This window comes from Rattus norvegicus, chromosome 7 (assembly GCF_036323735.1).
Source record: "Rattus norvegicus strain BN/NHsdMcwi chromosome 7, GRCr8, whole genome shotgun sequence".
Taxonomy (NCBI): Eukaryota; Metazoa; Chordata; class Mammalia; order Rodentia; family Muridae; genus Rattus; species Rattus norvegicus.
In genome coordinates, this window is record NC_086025.1 from 135,233,319 (window position 1) to 135,244,675 (window position 11,357).

The following is an 11,357-nucleotide window of genomic DNA, read 5'->3' on the forward strand; positions in this document are numbered from 1 at the left end:
CTAGCAGGAGAGACCCCGAAAGACGGCAGTGCGGCAGTGTCACGGGATGCTATCCGGTGAGAATCATGAGAGCCAAAGAGTCCAGAAAGAAGAGCTGAGGCTCAGATGGAGGAGGGAAAGAGGACTCACAAACTCTGCGCTGTTAGTGTAGACACCGTTGCTGTCCAGGTGGCACCGCCCATCGCTGGGCATGAAAATGCCACCCAGTTTCCCATCCCCAGCTGTGTGGAACGTATCGTCTGAAGTGAACACCAGAAGCCGGGACACATTTCTCCAGCCAATCTGCTCCTGAGGGGTAAGGGGGCAGCCTGTATACCTGGCCGTGGCATTTGAGCCACCCCAGTCGAAGAAATCGGAAGGATGGTTCTAAGTTGGTTTGTCTGTCCCCCCTTCCCATCTCTAATTCTCTGCTCCAAGCTCTAGGAAAGGTGCCTCTTCTTCAGGATAGCATAACCTTACCAGATAACTGTTAGGGTAAGCACGCACACCTCAGTGAGGTGATATGGATGGACCTCATACCTGTCACAGCCAGTCTTAGCCCCAGACAGCTCCTGGGGTCCGATCCTAACCCCATCTCACCTGGCAAAGAGCAGCCTGCAAAATGGCATCAAAGCCTCCTTCGGGTGAGTCCAGGTTGCCAGAGACGTTCTGGCGTCCCACCTCTCTCTCGAAGGCTTGAGCATCCCTGGTGAGGGGCAACACGTGGTGATAGCTGAAGGGTGCCTGACAGCGCTCCAACCGGCTGGGGCATGGGTGGTTAAGCTTGGAGGGCACTGTGCTTACAAAGGGTAGCACCGTTTTGTCCACAAAGGAGCCAAAACCTGCAAGCAGAAAGCAATGAGGCCATGCCAGAGGTCACAGGGTGTCGATAGGATGTAAGAGTCCCTGCTAAACACTCAGACAGGAGGTTACACCTAGATGACAGGGACCTGGTACCGGCGAGGACGAAAATGTGGCTCAAGAACATGGGAATGGGGGAGATGAAGAGGAGGACCCAACAGCAGCAGCCAGGCTTCCTAGAGGTTGAGGCTACCAGGGTCAAGAATGTAGAAGCATGGGTTGGGGATTTAGCTCAGTGGTAGAGCGCTTGCCTAGGAAGCGCAAGGCCCTGGGTTCGGTCCCCAGCTCCAAAAAAAAGAACCAAAAAAAAAAAAAAAAAAAAAAAAAGAATGTAGAAGCATTAGAGAAAGGATTGAAGGAGCTGAAAAAGCTTGAATCCCCATAAGAACAACAATGCCAGGCTGGAGAGATGGCTCAGTGGTTAAGAGCACCGACTGTTCTTCCAGAGGTCCTGAGTTCAATTCCCAGCAACCACATGGTGGCTCACAACCATCTGTAGTGGGATCTGATGTCCTCTTCTGGTGTGTCTGAAGACAGCTACAGTATACTTATATATAATAAATAAATCTTAAAAAAGAAAAAAAAAGAACAATGCCAACCAACCAGAGCTCTCAGGGACTAAACCACCATCCAAAGAGTACACGAGGACAGACTCACGGCTCCAGCTGCACATGTAGCAGAGGATGGCCTTATAGGGCACTAATGGGAGGACAAGCCCTTGGTCCTGCCGAGGCTGGACCCCACCCCACCCCCAGTGTAGGGGAATGTCAGGGCAGGGAGGTGGGAAGGGGTGGGTGGTTGAGTGGGGGAACACCCTCATAGAAGAAGAGGGAGGGGAATGGAATAGGGGTTTATGGACGGGAAACCGGGAAAGGAAATAACATTTGAAATGTAAGTTTAAAAATCCAATTAAGGGGGTTGGGGATTTGGCTCAGTGGTAGAGCGCTTGCCTAGGAAGCACAAGGTCCTGGGTTCGGTCCCCAGCCCCGGAAAAAAAAAAATCCAATTAAGGGCTGGAGAGATGGCTCAGCAGTTAAGAGCACTGTCTGCTCTTCCAAAGGTCCTGAGTTCAATTCCCAGCAACCACATGGTGGCTCACAACCATCTGTAATGAGATCTGATGCCCTCTTCTGCTGTGTCTGAAGACAGCTACAGTGTACTTATATATAATAAATAATTTTTTAAAAATCCAATTAAAAAATAAATAAAAGGCTGAAAATGTTGCAGAAAGAAAGAAAGGAAGAGGGCTGGAGAGATGGCTCAGCAGTTAAGAGCACCCGACTACTCTTCCAGAGGTCCTGAGTTCAATTCCCAACAACCACATGGTGGCTCACAACCATCTGTAATGGGATCCCGATGCCCTCTTCTGGTGTATCTGAAGACAGCTACAGTGTACTTATATATAATAAATGAATAGATCTTTAAAAAGAAAGAAAGAAAGAAAGAAAGGAAGGAAGAAAGAAAGAAAAGAATGTAGAAGCAGCAGGTGTCACAGAGCAGGTGCTTTGGAGGGGGCTTGTTTATTTTGATTCAAGGTCTCTCTATGTCGCCTGTCCTGGAAGTGGCTCTGTAGACCAAGCTGTGCTCAAACTCAGAGCTCTGTCTGCCTCTGCCTCCTGAATGCTGGGATTAAAGGTGTGCATTACCACCACCTGGCAAGGGGGCGCCTTTGAACCATGTGGGGAAAAATCATTACAGAATGAGGAACAGGAACGTCGCATCTAGATTATCCAGAAACACTGTGTTGAGATGGTAGGTAGCATAAGGGCAGTGTCCAGGTGGGCGGCTGTCTGTGTGAACAGTCTCTTAGATTCTGCGCCTCAGCTGGCCTTTGTGTACAGCATGGGATCCTCCAACGGTCAATCCTAAAGGCCCTCGAGCTTAGACCTAGATGAGTATCTCTTGGGAGAGATGTCAAGATCCAATACTGGGAGATTCTAAGGCGGTGGTGGAAGCTAAAGGTAGTGACAAGGGCTGGCAGGGTCTGGGTAGCACATGCTCACCTATGCGCACAGAATGGGTGACCTCCCGCAGCCGGAGCAGCAGGGCTTGCCCGAGCTGTCGCACACGTTCCAAGTCGTCCTTCATTGAATAGCTCAGGTCCATAAGGTAGTACAGGTCCACGGGATATCCCGCAGCTCGGAGGAAGCGGACCCGGAATTTCTGGGGCTCCCCTGATAGAGAAAGGGAGGCTCGATTCTGCAGCCCAATGCATTCGAGGCCAGCACAGACTTGCACCCTGTGCCGCCCAAGACTCACCTGGTCGCAACGTGACGCGGATCCGCTGCGGGGCCAGCTGGGTGGCCCCCTCGCCGCGGTCTCCCTGGCTGAGTGGCCTGTCCTGCAGCACCTCCTGGTGGCCTCTCGGCTCCTCCAGCTCCTGCTCGGGGCACCCGCGGGCCAGTAGCTCCTCACGCCGCGCGCAGCGCCTCGCCTCTGCCTCCCCCGAGGCAGTGAAGTTCTGTACACCAAGAGGAGGCACACTGAACCCCAGCTCCCACGGTTCTCAACCCGACTACCAACACCATCCTGCAAACCCCACCGCCTGCAATCACCTACACATCCCGCTCTGTTCTCAACCAGCTTTCCAGAGCCCTGATTATTTTCACAGTTCACGTTCTCCACAGCTACTTGGAAAACCTATAGTCCTTTCTTCTTCATCAGCACCCAACTTCCTGTAGCAGTCCCTCGCCCTTTTCCTGATCTCAATTCCCCTTTCCCCACAGCCTCCCACCTATCCTTTCTCACTAGAGCCACAGACTTCCGGTTGAGATCTCTGGGACCTCAAGGATACAGAAAAACCACCCCGTAGTCCAACTTCCCCTGCATGACCAGATTAAAATAGGAAGGGGGTCGGTCAATCACACCAGTTTCTGGGAAGGAGGATGATAAAGACAGACACGTCCGCGCACACGCGCGCGCGTACACACACACACACACACACACACACACACACACTCACTACGTCTGGTACCCTACACTGACTGACAAGCCACAGGGGAAGGAAATGGTTAGGTGGCTTCTCGGTGGGCATTGGTGCCAGCCCCTAGGGAACGGAAGAGGTAGACACAGATCAGAGGCTGTCCCCAGAGTCTTATCTCTCTAGCCACTGTCTAGAACCTTTACCTCCCTGCCTACAGAGTCTATCTTCCAGTTTCACTATCAATGGTTTCGTGGTCCCTTTAGGCAGTTGTAAATATGGCTGCCTGTCAGTGTGCCCTATATCTTACTTACCAAGTCTGCACTGATCTAAGTCTCCATCTTCCTGTGAGAGACTGCTGCTGAAGCTCTTCTTGGAGCACTTCCTCTTTAAGGCATCCATCAAGAACAGCATTTTTTTGACCAGCAAGGATTACACACTCCGCAGCATCCTTTGTCCCTCAGGTACCCCAGGGCTTCCCACTGGCCTCCTCCCACCAATCTCACCTAAGTCCACAGGCTTTTGGAAGCCTTCATTTACTTCCTTCTCCAAGTTGCATGCTGGGAAATAGTGATCCACACATTCATACCTGAGACAGACTCAGAAGCCCCATCATGTACATTCTGCTATGGACTGGATTCTTCTTCCAAATTCTCTGTGGTTATCTGTCTGTCCCTCTGTCTGTCTGTCCCTCCATCTGTCTGTCCATCCATCTATCTATCTATCTATCTATCTATCTATCTATCTATCATCTATCCATCTATCTACTGTCTGAGACAGAACCTCAATATGTAGCTCTGTCTGTCCTGGAATCTGTGTTGTAGACCAGGCTGGCTTCGGACTCACAGAGACCTGCTTCCTCTGCCACCCAAGTGCTTGAATTAAAGGCATGTGCCGGGGTTGGGGATTTAGCTCAGTGGTAGAGCGCTTGCCTAGGAAGCGCAAGGCCCTGGGTTCGGTCCCCAGCTCCAAAAAGAAGAAAAAAAAAAAAAAAGGCATGTGCCACAATTCCCCACCTGGGTTTAATGTTTAACTCTCGTTGTGATGGTATGTGAAGTGAGGCCTTTGGGCAATGGTTGGGTTTAGGTGAAGTCCTAAGGGTGAGACCCTCACGATGGGATGTGCCCTCTTCAGATGCGACAGGAAGGGCTGGAGAGGTGGCTCAGTGGTTAACCTCACTCACTGCTCTTCCAGAGAAACACAAGTTCAGTTCCCAGCACCCGAATGGTGGTTTACATGGTAACTCCACTTCTAAGGGATCCAATGCCCTTTTTTTGTCCTTGACAGATGCCTGCAGACATGGGGTGCACATCCACATACTAACACACGTTCACATAAAAATAAATATCATTTTAAAAGAATCCACAGCAAAGGGACCCTCTCCCCAAACCCCAATTCCCATGTAATAATATAACAAGAAGGTGGCCCATCTCTAAGCCAGGAAAAATCGTCCAGAGAGAACCAAACGGGCCAGTATTTTGCTCTTGAATTCCAAGCCTCTCAATTCATAAGAGATATTTTTCTGTTCCATATTGTCACAGAATTTAACTGGCCAGGCCACTTTCTCACATGCAGAAGCATGAACTCCCACAAGGACATCTTCCTCTGAGCTCATGGGTCACGGGTTCCGTCCACGTATGCACAGAAACTTATGTGCATATGAGTCACACGTCGGAATCCTGTCTGTCCAAATTCAGCCACACGTGAGACTGAAGAGTATACCCAGAAAAAGCACAAATATGCCCACCCAACACGCACCCCACGTGTTCAGGGGCCGCAGACCCATGTTTACCAGTTGCTTGCACCATGCACAGCTGGGGTGTGAGAGTATACACTTCTGGCAGGAAGGAGCTGGCTGGCAGGATCCCTGTGGAGACAGGTCAGGATCCTCCCATTCTGTGGTCTCCCCTGAGGACGTAATCTTGGTATCTAACTCACTCTGACCTCCGCCCAGAACGAGCAGAAAAATGAGAACAGTTGATGAATCCACCATGGCCTGTAATGGAATATAAAGACAGACACATGGGTCCTCAGGGAGGGCCCAAGCTCTGGTCCTCTAAACTTAGCTTGTGGTTGCCAAGCCACACCTTACCCCAGCTCGGGATCTCTCCTCAGTTTCACATCCCTCTATGGATTCAGCAGCTTTTCCAAAATGGTGGGAAGGGACAGATGCCAGAGCAAGGGAGGGGTCTCAGAAACCTATCAGCCTTTGTATAGGCTTCAGGTACCCAGGGTGGACAGAGTAGCTTAAGGAAGGGTCTGTGAGCTGTGGAGATGGCTCAGTGGTTAAGAGCACTGGCTGCTCTTCCAGAGGGCCTGAGTTCAATTCCCAGCAATCACATGGTGGCTCACAACCATCTGTAATGGGATCCGATGCCCTCTTCTGGTGTGCATGAAGACAGCCACAGTGTATTCACATACATAAAATAATAAAATCTTAAAAAAAAAAAAAAGCCCTTCCATCCTGGATTCCATTCGCAGCACCCACATGGTATGCCAGCTCACAACTTTCTGTATCTCTAGTTCCAGAGGATCCAACATACTCTTCAGCCTCCAAGTCATGCATGTGGTACATAGATGTACATACAGTAAGAAGCACTCATATTCACAAAATAAAAATCAATAAAATCTAAGGGGGTGGAAAACCACACACTGTTTTCTGGAAAACCTGAATTCTATTCCCAGCCTGCTTCAGGCATCTCACCACTGCCTGTAACTCACTCTCCATGGGCATCTGAATCCATATGCACATATCCACACAGGTACACCTGCATATGCATACTTTTTGTTGTTGTTGTTGTTGTTGGAACTGAGGACCGAACCCAGGGCCTTGTGCTTGCTAGGCAAGCACTCTACCATTGAGCTAAATCCCCAAACCCCACATACTTTTTTTTAAATCCAGTGGTACATGTGGGAGGCAGAGACAGATAGATCTCTGTGATTTTTGAGGCCAGCCTGGTGTTCGCAGTGAGCTACAGGCAAGGCAGGGTTATGGTTATACAATGAGATCTCTCTCAAAAACAAAAAGAAGGCAGGAAGGAAAAAGGGTGGGACAGTCTGGAACAGAAACATCTGCACCCCAATCTTTTCCAAGCCGCAGTTCAGGCAGCACCAGATTCTATCCCACCTAGATCCCTCAATGGTTCCGTAGCACACCTAGCACTGCCTGCCTCTCCACTTCCCCCGCCTCAGTCTCCATATCTGTTAAGTGAAGGAATTGAGTAAACTTTATTCGGCAGCCTTCAAGTCTAGAAGAGCGGAAGAGAGGCGAGGAGTAGAGATGGGGACGTGTGTGCTCAGGGAAAGGTGGCTTCACACAGGGAACGCAGTAGCCAGAGGAAGGATGCCTAAGAAGAAATCCCCCTTTGATGTTGGGATTTATATTTCATTTTATTATTGTGTCTGTGCACCACGTGTGTGGCTGGTACCCTTGGAGGGCAGAAGAGAGCATCCGATCCCTGGAGCAGAAGTTATAGATGGTTGTAAGCTGTCATGGAAACCGAACCCAAGTCCTTGAGAAGAGCCTCTTAGTCACTGAGCCTGATACATTATATCTGCTATATCTCCAGCGTGGTGCATTTAGCTTAGTTTTGTTTTGCATGTTATTCTCCTTGGTAGCAGAGAGCATGCACAGAGCACAGCATGTTATAGCGTGTTTGTGGAGGTCAGAGGACAACTTGTGGGACAGGGCAGCAAGCTTGTCATCTGCAGGCATATTTGCTCACTAAGTAAACCCTCCGGTTGCTTTTCTGTTGTTGCTTTGGTGTTGGTGTTTTGGAGACAGGGACCTGGCTGGCCTGAGCCTCACTGTGTAGCCCAGGCTGGCCTTGAACTCATGGCTTTACCCTTTCAAGTACTAGGATGACAGGTGTGAGTGGCCATACCCAGCCAAATTTTCTGTAGCTGAGAGTTCAGTGGTGGGAAGTGTGATTATGCGTAAGGTCCTAGATTGCACCACAAACATTGATTAGTTAGTTAATTTTTTTTCTTTTTTTTTTTTCCGGAGCTGGGGACCAAACCCAGGGCCTTGCGCTCGCTAGGCAAGCGCTCTACCGCTGAGCTAAATCCCCAACCCAGTTAGTTAATTTTAAAAATTGATCAGGCCCAGCTGGCTGTGGTGGCACACACCTTTAACCCCAGAGACCTGAGAGGCAGAAGCCAGCCTGGTCTACCAATTGAGTTCCAGGACAGCCAGGGCCACACAGAGAAACCCTGTCTCGAAGGAAAAAAAAATTTTAAATGAGTAAAAACTGAATGGGTGATGGTTCAAAAATAAAAGGTGTTGGATGGGGCAATGCATGCTGTTATCCCAGCACCGGGAGACGGAGGCAGGAGAACAGGGGTTCAAGGCCAGCCTAGACTACATGTCTCAAAAGACGTTTGAGGGGCTGGGGATTTAGCTCAGTGGTAGAGCACTTACCTAGGAAGCGCAAGGCCCTGGGTTCGGTCCCCAGCTCCGAAAAAAAGAACCAAAAAAAAAAAAAAGACGTTTGAATTAATCAAAAATAAATAATCAAAACGATGTGGCACTGACATAAAGCTAAGTGTGTGCGTTAGCGGTCTAGACCTGTAGATAGAGGTAGGTTGGATCTCTGTGAGTTTAAGGCCAGCCTGGTCTACTTGAGGAGTTCTAAGCCAGCCTGGGCTACATAGAGAGATACTGTCAAAAAAAAAAAAAAACAAGAATTTCCTTTTAAATTCCCATTGTGATGAGCGTCATATTCAATCATTTGGGGTCTGATGAATGTGGCTGCCTAGCCCAGTGTCTGCGTAGCATGTTAAAACCCCTCCTTTCGGGGCTGGGGATTTAGCTCAGTGGTAGAGCGCTTACCTAGGAAGCGCAAGGCCCTGGGTTCGGTCCCCAGCTCCAAAAAAAAGAACCAAAAAAAAAAAAACAAAAAAAAACCCTCCTTTCCACCTTCAACTTCACATAAAAACTTAATAGTTTCTTCCCTTCCTTTTAGGTTTTTGTTGTTGCTGTTGGATTTACTCCTTTTACTTGATGTGTATGTAAATCGTTGCACTACACTCGTACCCTCAGAGCTCAGAAGAGGCGTCAGGTCCCTTGCCACTGGAGTTATGGATGGTTGTTAAGCGATATGTGGATGCTGGGGGGCAGGGGTGTCAACCCTGGATGCTCTTCGAGGGCAACGAGTGCTCTTAACCACTGAACGCTCTCTCCAGCTTCCAAAATGTACTGGTTTCTAATGGCCTACTGTTACTAATCATGACACTCAGGAAAGCACATGCGGTTCTCACACATGTGCATATGACTCTCTAGGAACTTTCTGGAAGACATGCAGGGGCACCCAGCAGCCATCATTGGTTTGCAGCATTGCTAATCATCCACAGCATAAGCTCCCTAGGGATTGTGCTGTGGCATTCCCATGGTCACCAGAAGTGTACAAGAGTCTACCAAAAAGCATCCACCTTCTCCTCAGCCTGGGTCCAGGGTCAAGAACTGATGCTCTCTACAGGGAGTGTGGGGAAGGGTGGGGTACTGAGCCGTTGAACACCCCATCCTGCTCACCACCCCATGTGACCTCAGATGGGTGTAGTACATTACAGAGCTTCTGCTCTCAGGGAGAGGCTGACCCTAGGCTTAGCCTCACCGAAACCTCAGACTTGCGTGCTTTCTGTGCTGTGGTCAGGGAGGCTCGAGACTCTGCAGCACAAAGTTTAGCTTTGACTTTATCTCATAGATGGGGCTCCACTTCCACCCTGTTCCAGAGACAGAGGCATCAAGTCCACCCATCTCTTCTAAGGGGGCCTCTGAACTCATACATGGCCTCCCCCACCCCTCTCAATTCTGTCCCCTTCTTCCTTCTTTGGCAATCCATGCATATCTTGCCACTTGCTGTCTGTCTCCTGCTGTGCACGCATGCATGTGTGTGAGTGTGTGTGAGTGTGCACATGTGTAATTCAAGCCTCAGTAGGCCAGGAATGAGAGGTCTGTGGCTAAAATACCAAATGGGAAGGATTCTAGACTGTGCAAAAGGCACCAAGCTGCAAGGAGCAGCCAGGGACAGACAGGGAGAAAGCCCATGTTGGCTGGGGTAAGCCTTGGCTCACAGAAAACACTTATGTATAGCATCATGATTTCCTTCCCTCCCTCTGGCTCCCCTGGAGAAACAGTGGATGAGGAGCAGGAGGCTGTGATAGCAGAGAAAGGAATAACAGGGACCACGGGAGTGCAAAAAGGGGTTCAGAGCCTTTCTCAAGACTAGACAGGGCACTGGAGAGCCCAGATCACAGCTTTCTTCCAGAGAGGTAGGGAACAAGTAGGGAGGAGGAGGGTGGGCTGCTGCCCTGATGGTACTCACAGGTGCTGGCGGAGCAGCCCTTCCTCTGCTGGTGGCAGTAGCAGCAGCCTTTGTGTACAGATCTAGAGGCTGCAGAGGAGGAAGTGACACACCCTGGGGTGGGGGACTCTCGGAGGGTGACTGATCTATCAGAAGGTGGAGCAGATAGGAGAGGGCTGGGTAAAGAAAGGACCTAGAAGGAGTCCCATCTACTAAGCACTGCTCATGTGCTAAACTATCAAGGAGCACAATTAAGGGTCACAAGCATCGTGTCAGATAGTGGCGGTGCCCCCACCCCTGCCCCCACACATACCATAGACTGAAGAGATTGAGACTGAGACTTTAAAGAGAGACCAACTTCACAAAATGTCACACAGGTAGCCAAGGGGCTGGGCTGTAATTTAAATCCAGGTCAGCTTCCTTCCAAAAGCGATGATCTCTCCAGTACCTCAGAGAGGAAGGCACCAGACAAGAAGAAACACGAAGGAAGATGGCTTACGTTCCTTTGGAAAGCTCAGGGACCATTGTGTTGTGATGACTACATTTGATGCTAGGTATCCATCTTGGTTCCACTAGCCATTTGTCTTTTGACACCAGTCCGTGGAAGGTAAGTTCCTAATGACCCTGACACACTGGCCTCCCCTCAGAAGCATACATCCGTACTTGTTTTGGTGTAACTGGTATTTGTTGCTGTTGTTGGTGTTGTTTTTTGTTTTCTCTAACATTCTTGTGCAGACATTCAAGGACTACCGTGAGGTCCCCTTGACCGCCTAATCTTGGCAGAGCCAAACAGCTCTTGGCTTGCTTATGCCAATACTCAAGACCGTGTGGTCTTCATCTTTAAAAAAAAAAAATCCTTTCCTTGCCCCCATTTGAGTGACAGTGTCTAAGTTGGCTCAGAGATTGCTGTCCCACTACCAGTATCAAAAAATTTAACTAATTATAATCTGGATTGAGTCGGAGGTCTTTCCCCAGAAGTCTCGAACTCCCTAACCGCTAAACTACTTGGGCTCTGAAGCCAACCTGTCTGAGTTAAAATCCTGGCTCTCGGGTTAGGGATTTAGCTCAGTGGTAGAGCGCTTGCCTAGCGAGCGCAAGGCCCTGGGTTCGATCCCCAGCTCCAAAAAAAAAAAAAAAAATCCTGGCTCTCCCTCGTCAACAGGATGAACAGGACGTAGTAAAACTCCTTAGCTGTACCAGGGTTTCACAAGCCTGTGAGTCACGACCCATAGGAGTTGAACAACCCTTTCACAGGGGTTGCCCAAGACCATCCGAGATACCAGATATTGGCGTTA

The 11,357-nt window shown here is 49.6% G+C and overlaps 1 protein-coding gene across 2 annotated transcripts in view; it reads right to left on the reverse strand.

The window, feature by feature from the left end:
- The window catches only part of Itgb7 (integrin subunit beta 7), a 17,561-nt gene extending 7,357 nt beyond the window's left edge, over positions 1 to 10,204 (reverse strand). Inside the window, exons 1-6 of one of the 2 annotated variants that reach the window (XM_006242383.5) lie at positions 10,084 to 10,204; positions 5,553 to 5,756; positions 3,100 to 3,301; positions 2,844 to 3,014; positions 580 to 821; positions 130 to 288 (exon numbers count right to left, since the gene is read on the reverse strand). In XM_006242383.5, coding sequence (XP_006242445.1) covers positions 130 to 288; positions 580 to 821; positions 2,844 to 3,014; positions 3,100 to 3,301; positions 5,553 to 5,753 — 975 coding nt within the window. In that variant the 5' untranslated portion in view covers positions 5,754 to 5,756; positions 10,084 to 10,204. Of the gene's footprint in view, positions 1 to 129; positions 289 to 579; positions 822 to 2,843; positions 3,015 to 3,099; positions 3,302 to 5,552; positions 5,757 to 10,083 lie in introns of those variants that run through there. The other variant, NM_013171.1, reaches the window with a different exon arrangement.
- Between the last annotated feature and the right edge of the window lie 1,153 nt (positions 10,205 to 11,357).